We start from the raw sequence: 15,902 nt of genomic DNA on the forward strand, positions 1-15,902 counted from the left end.
CACTGTACCTGACTTCCTGAACACTTTACACCCCTAAAACACGTGCTGCAGAAATACAACCTGTTTTTTTTGTTTGTTTGTTTTTTTCCATCTAGATGAGTAGCTGAGTCACAACACATGACTCACTGGGTCTCCTAAATCCTCGATTTACTCATTACTCGAATATGAATCTGCTGCACCCGAGGGAGAAGGCTCCGGGCTTTTTTCCTTGAACTCTCTCCTGTAATTGGCTAAAAAGGAGAATGAACAGAGGACTTGGAGAACTAAAAAAGATGCTTTGTCTCTGTCATTGAAGAAAAATAAGTATTTCTCTTGTTGAGTTTGGAGAGCACTCTTGCTATAGGAGGGTTTGCTCTCACAGCAGGTTTTTATTACTGCTGCACTTCAATCACAAGTGTGTGTCTGTGTTTATATGTGTCTCTGAAGCACCTGACAAAGACTCTTATAGTCATAAGTCATTGCATTTTTTTTTCTGAAACTATTTGCTCAAAGAAACTATGAAAAGAGTCACATTCTTTACATCTGAAAAGTAGGACTTTAATAAAGATTTGAGGTTTGTACACAACACATATTCAGAACAATACAACACCATACAAGACAAGGACACACAGAATTTATACAAACAACATGAAATTAAACAGATACCAATGCATACAGTGAAAATAAAACAGAATTGTCATGTAAGAAAAGACAAACATTGCAGATAGAGTTAAAAAGCTTAGATTTCCAATTTCAATAATTAAAAACATAATAATGCCACACCACTATCAAAAAGCCCCAAAAAGCTCTGACATGAGCTGAACAGACACCAGGCATAATATTAATAATAACACTGCATACCGAGAGGCATCATCAAAGACACTATTAGGCACAGCGAGATGATTTTGACCTGATTTAGCATGAGTTTGGTGGCACTGCACAGAAGTTTCAAGTCCTGTGTCGGTGTTTTCAAATGTTCTGTCAAACCTCTTAAATCTTAAAAATCCACCAGAGAATTTTGCAGAGACGCTGATGCTTAATTAGTTCAAAATATCTCGCAGTGTGAATTTTTCATCAGGATAATACATTTGATGATTTGTTTACATGGGTACAAACACCCTGACAGGCACTTTCCACTAAGGATTATTTTTTATGCTAGGGAGAACCAGTTGTTTTAGAAATGTCTGTATTTAACATCATGTCACACACAACAGTTGAGAATAATCGTCCAAAGGTTTTTGGAGTACAAACATGATCAGGTGTGACGTGATGTGTTACAAAAACACAATACAACTCATGCATGGAATGTAGGAAGGTTGGAAGAGCTGGAGGTTGCAGGTTGTTATTTATCACACCACATTACTGGGTGGTTGCATGTTTAAAACTGCAAAGAGAAAACATTCAATGTGTTAGAATCTTAAAGTACTGTGAGTGAATTACGAAACTTGGAAATTAAATTGTGTTTGAAAGTTGCATTCAAGACCACAAATTTAAAGAACATGAAGTGTACCGTAAGATTAAGCCAAATGTTTCCTTGATTAGATCACATACTTTTTGACCTTGATTCACTAAATGTGCACAGAATTACATAAATGGGGCAAAGGCTTGTCAAGAAATGTGTTGATGCATCCAAAAAAGTAGAGTAACATTCAGCTAATTGTGGTGATTTCCTTAGGGAATTAGATGTCTGGTTTTAGATTTGTTCAGTCACTCATTCAGGGAGCAAAAGAGACCCCCAGGCCTTCATAGATAAACACAAAGACAGCCACCTAGGCCTGGATTCAAGAGGCACTGTCCTCTTTTGTGAAACTTGTGAGCGATACATTGCAGTGGCAAGACATTACAAATATATGAATACATCATGCAGAGGTGAAAACAATGTAGCATCACTCCTAACAAGCGCTGTCTTTTCTCCTGTCCCCCTTCTTTCCTGTCTCTTTCATCATCTACTCCTTGATGCCATGTGCTACTTAATATTCTCTCCACTTTCTCCAACATTTTTCATCACCTTACCTTGACTCACAATTCTAAAGCTGTCACAGCCCTTAATTAACTCCTGTCTGACCCTATTGCACTCATGGAGGGATTTCAACTGGCTTAACATAACTTCTTGTAGCTGCACAGGAGGCCAGCAGCTTTCAGGCAACAACAGCTGGAGACGGCTCATTACAATTTGGCTACCTCAAGAAAATAAATAGAGTTAATTTCTGCACAGGTTTAACTGTTAAATGGCAGCTTCACTATGTATGATACTAACACCAGAAGTCAGGTAACTTAACATAGCATAAAGACTGGAAAAACAGGTAAAAGGCTAGCCTGGCTCTGTCCAACAACAAAATCTGCCTATCAGCACTTCTAAAGCTCACAAATTTACATGCTGTATCTTGTTTGTTTAATCTGTACAAGAACTGAAGTGTAAAATAGCACTTCTCTGCTTTACGAGGGGTTATGTATCAGGGTATATCTTGGCCTGGGACCAGATACTTTCTGGAGTCTCTGCTGGTTGTCTAGCCACTTGTCCTGGTGACAAAATAGTTTGGCACAAATCGCAATTGAATGAATTGCCAATTGTCATTTTCACTCCTTGGTTTTTGTAGTGATTCGACAAACGAGATATAAGAGATGAACTAGTGAGCTTTAGAGGTTCTGATAAGTGGACTTTGTTACCTGTGAAATAGAAACAAGGTAGCTGTTTCCGTCTGTTATCAGTCTTTACATTAGGCTACGTTAGGCTGACGGTCGCTTTGTATTTACTGCACAGACATGAGAGTGATGTTCCTCTTCTCATTTAACTCTGCAAGAAAGGCAATTAGCATATTTTCCAACATGTTGAATTATTCCTTTAAAGGTTAGATAATGGCAGCTTCTTAGCTAGCTAATCAGTTAATCCTCACTGCCAACATAATAGCTCATTGGTTTAGCTAACAGAGGGTTCAGTTGCTAACATTAGATACTTTTGGCAAATAAACTGCTAGCTGGTTTACTAACAAAGCGTATAATATAATTTGACAACATAATTAAGGGTTAGCCTAAATCTGAAGACATTTCTATTTTACCAGAATGTCCTCTAACTTAACAAGTACATGGAGCTCAAAATGTAACATTATACCTATACAACTGCTATATGAGGAACGCCATTTTGTTGTATTGCACAATTCTCCATTGACTCCATGATGGTATTGGCTGTAGTTGCTAGAAAGTTTCGTGAAGTAACTACCAAGCCTCTACTGTGTCATATAAATATATGCCATTAATTTTCCATTTTTTACATACATGTCAGTCCATGCCACACAGAGATGATTAGAACAACCTGTTACCATGCTAATATCGCGCAGATGGAATCCTACCTTGAAATGGCTACAACTTTACCCCTCATCCCCGCCTTTCTTTCCATTCCCCTTTCCTCAAAGCCATTCACCATTGTCAGTCACTGAGAGCTCCTGCTGTGTTTACTACATGGTTCCCCTGGGTCCTTGGTGGCTCCACCATAAACCTCAACACCGTCCTCAGTCCAGGGGGCCACAGCTGCCCTGGGTCACTCTGCTGCAGCGAGCCAAGCTGGCCACCTGGCTGGAGGACAGGACCCGATCCCAAAGACCCACCTGGGACAATTCTCCAACCAAAGCCTGGGATGAATCAAACCCCCCACCTAGGGAATCCTGGAGCAAAAGAAGTGTTGTTAGATAGATGACAGAGAGGAGGCCTCACGAAGGAGCATGGTGACCGAAGAGCAAATACACTTTTACTTCCATACACACACAGGCTCAGGTTCAGCTGTTTTTCTGCCTTGGGCAAAACTGCGGACTTGCTTTTGGGAAGATTAAGGAGATGTGGTAAAAAGTGACCAGTGTGCGTACAGGACTCTGAAACAAAAGAGTCATATTGGAGGGGTTCTTTTGTCTCTAGGTGAGGGTCCCCCAGGTTATTACTCTTGTTGCCTATAACCATTTCTTTCCTATTGCCTAGAGCTGCACACACACACGCACACACACACCTCACTCACCAACCACCTCAACACTCAACACTTTAGCCAATATTATGCTCTAAACTAAACTGATTTGGTGGATTTACTGTGTCTATGTCCACTCTGTCAAATGCTTTTATTTACTCATTCTATTTGCTATATATTTTTTAGCTCATGGAGAAACCAGTAAGTGAATAGAGCCACAGCTGCAGGCAGTAAACCAGTATTTGCTTGCAGTGCTGTAGTCAGCAATAGTCTGAAGGGCACCACCAAATTAGATTTCTTTTGGAGTAAACTACCTTACCCACCTCTAATCAGTTAAAATGTAATTCTTTCATTCAGTGTTTCACTCATTCTCTTATGCATTCACCTGCTCCTGCCCCAGTATGAGGACTCCCCCGGGTCTGATGTGATGACCGGCTGCCAGTGCGTGGCCCTCGCCCCTCAGCTTTCCCCCCTGGTAGGCCTGCCAGGTTCCCCCCTTCTGGCTCCAGCTCACACAGACGTGCTGCCAGCTGCCTCTGGAGAGGTTCAGGGGCAACTGCGCCACCTAGGAATGGGAGAGCAAAAGGGCAGCTCTGAAAAAGTAGACGTTTGCATTCCGGTGGTTGTGAGGGTCACGCATTTGAATTTAAGACTTGTCGTCAGGCAACTGGTGAGAAATACATTTGCACGATAGCGGCTGCATATCCACATATTTGACATTCCTTTGACAAAAAAAGTCTTTCAGGGTTCAAAAGTTGGCTCTACTATATATAGTACTATATACTATATAGTACTTTCCCAGTCCCAAAGACATTCTGCTACCTGCAAGGACACACAGCTTTACCTCCAGGCATCTATTACCATAATGACTTTGCTGAATTATACCTAAAGCCGCTGCACTGCACTACACCACCCTGCAATGCTGTCAAGGTGGTAGCTTAGTTTGTCATTTAAACACATGAATGAGGCTATTTAGCTTGTCTGCTAAATTGGCTGTTTCATTTGATTTATAATACTTATTTGTATGCTAATTCAGTGCACTATGCATAAAAAGATCTAATCGAGGCGATAATGTTTTCTATATATACTACAACTGGTGAAATTCAAAAAAGTGGGTGAGCCGTGTAGAAAGCTGCAGTGAATCTCCTCTAGGGTGATTCTATGGTGATTATAGTTGACAGAAAAACAAAGATACGTATACTGGTTACTGTCAGTCCCCCTATTCTATATCTATCCCATATTAATGCTGCAGACTTCTGAGTCCAGTCACTGTGCCTCACAGGACCGTTATGTGCAGCTAGTACCATTTTATCCATCGATCCATTGTTATAAGTTCCTAATTTAAAGGTTTCTGTGGCTGCATTATTGCATCTAGTTGACAAATTCTACATATCTTGTGTATTATTGACATAAACCTATTGCCACTCATGGAACAAACAATTTGCATATATCAATATTTACTGTATATTTGAATGGATGGAGGAACTCCTCATTTACAGTACATGCCACAGTGTTGTCTTCATGCACAAAAACTATGCACACTTAGTGCAAGCACATATTTATCTTTTTATCTTTTTATAATAGAAATATTGAGAACTGACAGTGGTGTTGGATTTATTGTAGAGTAATTGTCAGTATTTATGTCAGTATTTACAATGTCTATACAGAATATGGATACATGATATTTTGCATCTTGACTAGAGCATAAAATAAAGTCTCGTGTGGAACAAGAGCCTGAGAGGTTTGAGCTGAGTTAATAATACATTTCAGGAATTTAATCCATAAATAATTTGAAACATGGCCCCTGTATATACTGTGATATCAACCTCCTTGGGAAATTCAATCGTTTCCAGGCAGTGGACAGGTCAGTACAGAGTCAGTACAGTCCACCCACAGTCTCTTGACACTGCTCCTCCTGCAGCTACACCATAAACTGACACAATACCTTGTCATTGATGAGCAGCTCAGTCGGGGTGTGCAGGCCTTGCAGCAGCACCAGTTCGTTCGGCTGCTCGGGAACAGCATAAGACAGAGGCGTCCCGATGCCTCCCTCTGCGGGCCGCAGCCACAGGCAGAGGGTGAAGGCCCGCAGCTTTGGGACAGAGTGTTTCACAACAGCATACATGTAGTTTGTCCGTGTAGGGAAAAGATAGTCTGTAGCCCTCTGGGAAAGAATGCCTGGAGACACCTGGGAAACAAGAAAGAGAGCTTGAATCTGAAAACAAAAGAGGAAAGTGACTAGAGAATGCAAAGATTTACAGTTATCTGGAACAAAGATGAAATGGACTTTTTCATTCATTCGTTAATTTATCTGCACTTTCTTCATATTAAAAAACATGTTTTTTAAGCAGGGCATGGATCTAATAATCTTTCTGATCTTTTTTTTCTTTTACATAAGCTAAACATAATTAATTCATCATAAAGACACCCCATGGATTGATCTGAGTAATACAAAAATGAAACCTCTGTGGTTGTTTCTATGCCAGATTATTTCTCATCATTAGTGACTTGAGTCAGTGCAATGTGATTAATCACAGTCACTCATAGTTTCTCTCATCATTTTGTATAACTTCTTATTATATTTTAATTTACTCATTAATATTTACCTACACATACATGCACAGTCTGATTACTCTGGTATTATACTTTTAATATCTTACCTTCCTCCAGTCCTGAGATTCGGTGGTGTAGTTTATTAATGCCCCGGTCGATTTCCTGTCTGTGTTTCTCAGTTTCCAGCCTCAGGGCTTTTCTCTCCTTCTCCAGTAGCTCCACCTTCTTCTCCAGCTCCCCCTCCAAATCTTCCATCCTCCAGGGTCTGTCAGCACCAGCTTTGTGCCCGTGATCAGCCAACCTTTCTGGGCCGCTAGACATCCCGCCTTCCTCTGGCACTCCTGAGGTGCTACTGTCCGTCTGGTTGTGAGGAAATGGGCCAATGTCTGACTGCAGAGGAGGGAGACAGTGGATGAAAACAGGTTCAGAGTGTGGGTTTTATTGTCTAAGGAAAATACTGATAAGCACTCTCTTCATTTGCTGTGGTGCTCATCTGCAGTTCATTATCATTATGTGGCAGTTGCATGTCTATGAGAGACGAACTTCTTTAGATCCAATTAATGATTGATTTTTCTGAAACGTTACATTAGGCCTGGGGATACATCTAGGGGCTGATTTTATACAGTTTTACTATGTTATGTAATGTTTTTACTTTTTCACCATTTTGGTTTTATGGAACGTGTATGTGACTTAATGGTAGGCTAAGTTAGCTGACTGCTGATGGTAGCTTCATACTTATTGTACAGACACAACAGAAATTCCTCTTCTCAACAAACTCTTTACAAAAAAGCAGATAATTGTATTTCCAAAAATGCTGAATTTTTTAAGGGTTAGAAAGTGACCTGTTCGCTTGCTAATCACTGGCTACTGGTCAACTAACTATCACTGTGTCTTTGCTAGCATGTTTTAATTCACATAGAAGAAGGCTGAATTGTTTATACTCATTAACTGTTTACACTAGATGCTTTACTTAATTAGACTGCTAGCTAGTTTGGACAGAGCCAGTCAAACTGTTTCCCCCCTGTTTGCAGTCTGTATGCTAACCTAAGATGATTGACGACTGGCTACAGCTTCACACACAGTTGTATGAGATCTTCTTAGTTGGCTAGAAAGCAAATCTTTCTAATGTCAAACAAATCCTTAAAACCTGCTGTTTTTTTTCACTTATATTGAATCTCAAATCTTACTACTCTATGGAACATTAGCATGCTTTGGCAACAATGCTAAGTGTGTTATTCTGGATTATATATCTTGATTTTGCAGTCTTTTAATTTAGTAAAAATAGTGTGGCATATAGCAGGCCTACTTAGTAGCTTGGTAAACCAAGTAAGTGATTTTGGCCACCTGAGGTAGGGTTATACTTACATATAATCACTTTTTAAGTTAATAAACTTGTTAGCAAACAGTTGCTTATTTACACATCCAGCAGTTATGGAGCAACATTAGCTTTCATTTGGGGCCAGTCAGTCTCTTTTAGCTCTTTCAGATTTTTGGTCTCTAACTCGTGAGGGAAATATTTCATTCTTGAGCTGCTAAATGCTCCACTATGCTCACCACCTAGCCTCTCACTGTGACTGCCTGCTGTTTGGTGCTGAGCAGGTATTGTCCAGCAGGTTTTTAGGACTTTTTCACTGAAAACAGCTGTCTGCTGTGGCCAAAAATGATGCTGTGAGAGTGGTTAGATTGAACAGAATAGTAAGGTTGTCAGTCAGACAGCTGAACAATGGGATGAATTTCACTATAAAGCTCTGTAAAGCCATGGGGACCTGCAGATTTTCATGCTACTTCCCTGGTATGACCACATGTTTTCACATTATCATTATGGATTATAACCACGTCAAATGTCTTGTGATGTAGAAATGCCTATTCAAGTGTTAAATACATGAAGTTTTGGGTCTGAGCAGATCCTCATTAAACTGACTCATCTTACGTCTACAAGGATGTTTTTTTTTCCCCAATTAAGAATAACACAGCAAATAACTGAAAGACAGAAAGGCTGCCAAGAGAATGAACTATTTCAGTCAGCAACAAATTGCTCAGCTCCACTGCATAATGCTTCACTGAAAAAAAAAAACAAAAAACAAAACACCCAAATCACAGGGGAGGGAATCTGGGAAATACAGACTCTGCAAGATTCCCAAAAGCCTATGTGGTCCAGTATCCATCAAGCATAGTTTTACAGTATGTAGCAGAAAAGACCACAAGGGAATTAATGCAGAAAATACATTCACATACTTTACTCTGAATAATGCATATAAGCAACATAGTTTGCTTATAGTGTCATGATACAAAGGGTAATGTCTTCCTACAGTGACAACAAATATGTGAAATACTTAAATTATTACACAGAGGTCAGAGGTCAGAGGTCAGGTCTTGACTTTTGTCCCAAATTAGATACATGATGGATGGAATTTCCAATGGGATCCTCAGTTTACCCATTTTCAGTGTGCATGTTTTCCTGTAGACGTATCACTCTATCCCTAGAAGCAATTTTAAATAGGGATATAGTTATATTTTGTGGTAAAGTTGGCAAAAAGATTCTCCAGCAATTCCTGATAATTTATTATTATATTTCACTTGTCAAGTCTACTGTGTTCAATGTGCCCTACGAACACTGTTAACCAGCCTTTGGCCAGTATTGTATTATGTGTTATTAGTCTAAAACTGAACACAAAATAATAGTTTTGCACCTTGTTGTAGACTACTCTATGATGCATCCGCTTATCTGCATGCTAATGGAGAGCCTCAAATCAAAAACACTACTGTGGGTCTCAGCATAATAGGTGATCTACCCTCAAATGTATTTGACAGCTCTGTTATTGAGCCTGGGGTTAGGCTCCGAGGCAGGTATTTACATGTGCAGATGTCAAACATTTCTAGAGAATATAATATAAAAATTGCAAAACCCTATGTGTACAAAATAAATTCAGACTGGTATGAGTGTGGTACAGGCATCATTACTGTTCTTAATTCATCAAATACAACATCCCTATACCTAACACCAACTTGACACAAAGTTAAATAAATAAATTTCATAACTGGTGTAATCAAAGAGGTGTAATTTTGAATTGGTTAAAGATTTTTTGCAATATTTCTAGTGATAAAACATCACATTGTAATGAATATTTATAAATGTCTGAACCAGATTTCATGGTAATCCATTCCATAGTGGTTGAAGAGTTTCACTCAAAACCGAAAATGTCAACCTCAAGGTGGCGCTGGAGAAAAACTAAGGGGATCACCAAAGTCAGTATAACCTCTGGCGCCCATGAATAGTGATGTAAGATTTGGTGCTCAATCATCTGTAGATGTTGAGATGTATCACAGGAAATGTGAAAATGTTTACCTGCTGGTTATACAGAAAAAGGCAGGGGATCATTAAAGTAATTCAGATTCATCCTCTGGCAACCATGAAGTCTGTCATATCTTCCTCATTACCTTACCCTCCATATCTTCCATCAAATAAACTGAGATTATCACAGCAGTGATAAATAATAGAATCAGAGCCCAGAATTTTAGTGTCCATGCTGTAGCCAGTTCACACCCATACATGCTTACATTTTACTGTAAAACAGTTCCATGAAAACAAGGTCACCTCTCACTTGATTGGTTGAAAAAATGACATACACAACAAGCTACATAGCCTTGGCTGGAAGATATTGCCCTTGGATTCAGATTTCACAACTGAAACAAAGCGCAGCGTGGCACATCACCACACTGGAGCTGGATCAACATGATATTACAGAGAGCTTACTATCTCTGAGCCTCTGGTTATAGTGGAAATCACACTGATGTTGCAGGAAAAAACATAAACTGCTCCCAGAAAATAAGGTCCCAAGTACTGAGTAATGCTACTGAATGGAAAACCACTGACTCCACGTTCACACCACTTGCGACCACATCACCTTGTTTGCATCACACGTCTGACTCGATGTTACTGCTGCTTGTGGAACAGCAGAAAACAGGCAGGAATACACTGAAACTGGCATTCGATTGGATTCTAATTAATTAGCAATATTGCCTGTGAATTAATTTTTTCTGTCTCAACAAGTGAAAAAGTGTAATGACTGTAGGTTTTCTGGCTGTAGAGAAACATGCAGACACACAGTGACTGGTATTAAGCGGTTGCTGGAGTGTATGCACCATCAGCAAAGCAGTCTGCGCAGACCACATCCAAGAAGAAAGCTTGGGGAAGTAAGGAATTTAACACTGTTATTTGGCCTGACTAGTATTCCCAGATGAGTGCTCCTCTTGTATATTCACCAGTACACAGGCTCTGATGTAAACACCACACTGTGCTACTGAAGTAGGCCAAGTACCTCTTGTACATAGGAACGTGACTTGAATGGTAGAGGCAGAGCAGTGTGAGAAAAACACACTGGCTTGGTTTTAAATACCACCCTGAGACCTGTGAAATCCATTCACATCTTATTCTGTCAAAGGAAACAATGCACATGAGTCTTTTATTCCTGAAAAGTGCTAAACATGGAGATTTACATTCATACATTATTGAGCTTTTTCATCTGTGACAGTGGAACAAAGTGTGCATTATCCACAAAGAGAATGACCCGTGCAGACATGTCCTACATAAACTACCACTGAGTGAGCAGTACTATACTGCAGAGAAGCAGGTTTAGTCTGTGCTTTCAACAAATATAGGCAGCTCATAAATTATGCATGGTATTTCTTTAGCCAAAAATGAGGTTATACATCATCAGATTCTGGTCAGATAAAAGCACGTTTCATGTTACTCTGCTGTATTCTCTCCTCTCTATCCTTCTCCTCCTGCTTCTGCTGCTGCCCCCTTTACCTCCTCCCCCTTTTATCTTTATCCTTATCTCACCTCTCCCCCACCCCCTTTCTCCCCCCCCACCCCCCTTTATCTGCCTTTTACACTTCATCTCCATCTTTCTTTTAATTTAACGTATTAGTTTGATGTCTTGGCGTGATGGATAAGCAGTCTTGCCAAAGCAATTTCATGCATTATTAAAGGCATTAACAGGTGATGTGTTATGATTATACAAAAACTACTAGGAAGAGAGTTTTTTTTTAAATTATATTCTATTATATATTTATAAGTCTGCGAGATTGTATTGTGTTTTTTTTTTCAACTTAATAATTAGTAAATAGCTTCACTTGATGTTTTTGTTGTTGTTGTTTTTCCAGAGGGCTTTCTGGATGCCAATACGCTTATCACACACAAAGCCTTTTGGATAACTCACTTGTTCTCATTCAAAATTGAAAACCCTTGCTTTCATAAACCACTCATGCATGCCCAGAAATCCTTAAAGGGGATATAGAGTGAAGAAGAGACAAATATAGCCATGAACGTCAACTCTGATAATCAGTTATTACAGCAAACTGTAGCTGGAGAATCTTATAACTGGGAGATCATTATTTTCCTGTCATTCATGAGGGACCAAAGACTGCTCCTTGGGATTAATTAGCCTGCTTGCCTTTGTCAAGTGTTGTTTTAGTTGGATGCAGAGAGTGATCTGTGCACAGGACTGGTTTTCTTCACTCTCTACTTACCTCCAGTTTCTCTATGCGGTCTTTGAGCTGAGTGATAGCCTGCTCCAGTTCATCCACAGCCCTCACGGTGAGCAAGTGGGCACTGTCCGTTGCGGACGCCGGGCTGTCCCGCACCATGATCCGCTCCACGTGCGTCTCCTCCGCCGCGCCTTTGCCGCCCCACAGCCCCGCGGCGCTCCCTCGCCTGTCCGCGCCGCTGCTTCTGCCGTCCAGCCCCTTCTCGCACTCGGACAGTTTCCCCGTCAGCTCCCTGATGGTCCGTTGGTCTGTTAATATCTGGTCTTTTTGCTGCAGGACGGTCTGCCGGAGCTCTTCCGCGGTGGTGCGGAGGTACCCCCAGTCTTCTCCTGCGTACAGCGACGGGTCATCCGCTTGTTGCTGAAAGTTTTTCGGGTTGCACTCCCCGGCGGGTATCGGCGTGCAGATGAGCCGGCTGACCGTCGGGTCGTGTCCGGTGAGTCCTGTGACTCCATCCAGCCCGCTGAGCCCGATGTTGAAAGTAGGCGCCTCTGAATCGGGTGTTTCAGAACCATGGAGAGCGCCCAAAGATCCGGCCCTGGCCGCGGAGCCCCCTGCGGCGGGGGTCTGCGCCGCCGCGTCCGGATACAGCGAGTGGTTGTCGGTTGCTGGCTGCTGTTGCGCCGCGGCAGTCCTGGAGGATCCGGTGTGGACGGCCGCGATGATGCAGATAACCGCTCCGATGAAGGCCACCATCCCGGCGGCCAAGATAATAACAATGAACTTCAGGGTGGCGGCGGGGGCGATCGATTATTAGAAAAATCTAATAATAAGCAAACACGACTGATCTATAAGAAACTAAAAGCTCCAAAACAGCGAGAAAGTATCAAATTATCTCCCTGCATATAAATGGAGAAATATCCCTCCTCACTTTTCTCCTTTTCCACAAGAACAGACGATTGGAAAACGAGAGTTCCGCACCATAATTGAGTGATCATGGAGTCAACAGAAAACATCAGAGGCGGACAGTCTGTGTTACACCTCCTCCCCCTGTTCAGCGCGCATGTCTTCGGTATTCAGGCAAAATCCAGCCCGTTAATACTGAAGCAGAATGAGGAGAGAGAGAGAGAGAGAGAGAGAGAGAGAAGAGAGAGAGAGAGAGAGAGAGAGAGAAGTTATGAACACACTGCTCCATGCAGTCTGGTAGCACACTTTTTGTACATTATGTCTTCCTCCTGAAGCCTAGAGAGAACTTTTCCAGCAGAATTTCTAGTAATCTTTATGGTTTCTTATTCTGGACAAGAAACACTAATATCAAACATGTTTTGCTCTCAAAAACAAATCAGATTTTTTATCTTGTATGTTGAAGCTTGTGCTGAAAGGCTTGTTGTATGCAGCCTCAAAACAGAGGAAACTTTTCTTCTTTCTTCAGCCCACTCTGAAGATGCAGTTCTGCATTGGATCTTCCCCCAGCAATGCATAACAACCCATACTCCATCAGAAAATTAGTTTTTCTTCCCTTTGGCTTAATATTTTCTAGCTCAGCAACACATTACAGGCGAACAGTAATATGATGTGTGGACGGCCATAAGTCAGCCTCAAGGCTCTCTGTGGAACAGCTCTACAGCAGCAGAGATGACAGAATGATGGGCCTAGTGGGGGTAAATGTGTGTGTGTGTGTGTGCCGCAGAGCATGATACAGATCTGGTGCTATTAGTGAGTTTCATTAAATTGTGCTTGCCAGTAAAAATACATGTTAATCTGAGAGTGATGCACATGCTCGCAAGCACACATAATTAAAAAATAAATGTATGAGATGTGCCTGAGAGAGGCCTAGAGAGAGAAAAAGACTGACACACACACACACACGCACACACGGATTGACAAAGGTGAAAGAAAAATCCTTGTTGTGTGAGGGAAGTGGCTTTCGCGTGTATAAAATTAGGGTGTGATGAGCCTTCTCACACAAACAACAAGGGGGATTTAAAGCTAAGTCTTCTCAAAGTCGCAGGCGCTGAAAGCTCTAATTCAAGATGGGCGAGGGAGAAGGTGTGAGATATCCAACATGTCTGCAGCAGAAAATAGCTCAGGCTCTCAGTCTTCAGTGGAACACCACAGAATGGTAAAGTGGAGGGGCTGAGTACTCCTGCAGAGACAGGGACAAGAGTCTTGGGAAAAGTAACATTATAAGTAATAGTGACAGCTGCACTCCATAAATTTGTATTCAGCTTATACACTAAATGGCGCTAGTGGAATTTTTGGCTGTGAATAGCTTTGCAGCAGTAGTTTGAGTTCATATTGTAGTTGTTTTTTCTCAAACTTGTCACTGTTATGGTCCTAATGTTGATTGTAGTGGTGCTCATAGCTTTACACAGATTTTATTTCAGTATTTTATGATGATGTAAGTGTCAACATCAGGCCTGTGGATTAAAGTACACAAGTATAAGATTATGTTTCCTTCTGCTTATTGGAACTAAATGATTGCTCAGTCCATTTTCAGTCCGCAGAGCTTTGATAATATAAAGGCTACAAGTGCATTAAAGAGGCCAGTATAGCTGAAGCTTTCTGGACTCTGCTGCCCAGTTAATGATCAAAATATACTACTGGGCTATTATGTCTATAAAATCCTCTGTGAGAAACTCTGTGGCCAGCAAGTCTGAACACAGATTTGTCACCCAAGTCACCCTTGGCCTTTATGTTGTGCACTGTGGTGGTGTTAGAGCTTTAAAGTTTTCCTTTGGTGGAAATTTTCATTTTGCTAGCATGGATTTTTCCACAGGATTTTATCCATAATCTATGCTGGGGATTTGGCCGGAGCAACTTTAAAGTCTAAAAGCATCCCCTCTGCCATACTCACACACACACATACACACACACACACACACACACACACACACACACACACACACACACTGTACACAGTATATCTGTACACTAAAGACCTACTAATGGTCAACAGTGATGGAAAGTACATTTACTGAAGTACATTTTTGAAGTGATATGCTGACCTCCCAACACCGATAATCTATGATAAGGTAATATTTAATGTGTTACAATTAGTTGTCAATATTTGGTGTATGAAAGCTTTAATATACAGAATGGATGTTTGTGCTAATACCTGAAATATTAAACCAAAGTTAATACCACACAGTTATTGTGTGTGTTTCAAAGCTGTTTAAAATTCTAGTCAGGTCTCCACTTAGTTTATGGTGCCATCTAGTGTACAAGGCTCACTCCCTCTCTGCCAGGGCCTGTCATCTATTAAACTATATACAAATAATTTAGGAGCCAAAGATTCCACAGTTCACGGTTTACTTCTTTAATTCCTGTCTGGATTCTCTCACACATATGTATCAAATAAAACAGAATATAGTCGTGGTACTCTTAGCACATTATCTGTGATGCATTTACAAAAGGAATACATCACCGTCCTTGCTGCACCTGTACGACTCTGCCAGGGGTTCATGGGGAGTTCACTGACTCTGACATGTCAGAGAAAGAAAAAAAAACTACTGTCTGATAATAATAAATCAATCAGAAGTGTGGGTCTAGTGCAGTGCACAGCAGTGTGTGTTTCAGCCAGGCATCAGGAGGGTTAGGTATTGGGCTTCGTGCCAAAATATGACGGCTGAAAGAAGGAAAGAAATCAATAACATTTTCTCCACTAATCTGTGGTTTTGATCAAATATGGCAGAGCAAATCTCCTCAGGTCTTGTAAAATAGATCTGGAGGTTTTCGCTTTTCTCTTATTTCTTGAGTCTTTTCTCAGTTGATGAATAACAGTAATCAATACTTCTTATGGTTTACTACTGAGGTTTACCACTCCTACTTTTTTGCCCTGCACTTTGTGTTCATGTATGATTTTGACATCTACAGTGATTAAAGTATAAGGATTAAGGGACTTTTGGCACATTTTCAGAAATTTTAACCA

General features: G+C 40.9%; 1 protein-coding gene across 1 annotated transcript; it reads right to left on the reverse strand.

Annotated features, from left to right (window-relative positions):
• Positions 1 to 512: 512 nt before the first annotated feature.
• On the reverse strand, positions 513 to 13,088 carry cbx6b (chromobox homolog 6b). The gene is given in 7 exon segments (XM_051073679.1): positions 513 to 3,505; positions 3,507 to 3,638; positions 4,314 to 4,493; positions 5,874 to 6,074; positions 6,076 to 6,116; positions 6,589 to 6,871; positions 12,014 to 13,088. Coding segments are annotated over 7 exon segments (1,650 nt in total). The 5' UTR covers positions 12,728 to 13,088; the 3' UTR covers positions 513 to 3,406.
• Positions 13,089 to 15,902: the final 2,814 nt, after the last annotated feature.

Source organism: Lates calcarifer, linkage group LG11 (genome assembly GCF_001640805.2).
Source record: "Lates calcarifer isolate ASB-BC8 linkage group LG11, TLL_Latcal_v3, whole genome shotgun sequence".
Lineage (NCBI taxonomy): Eukaryota > Metazoa > Chordata > Actinopteri > Centropomidae > Lates > Lates calcarifer.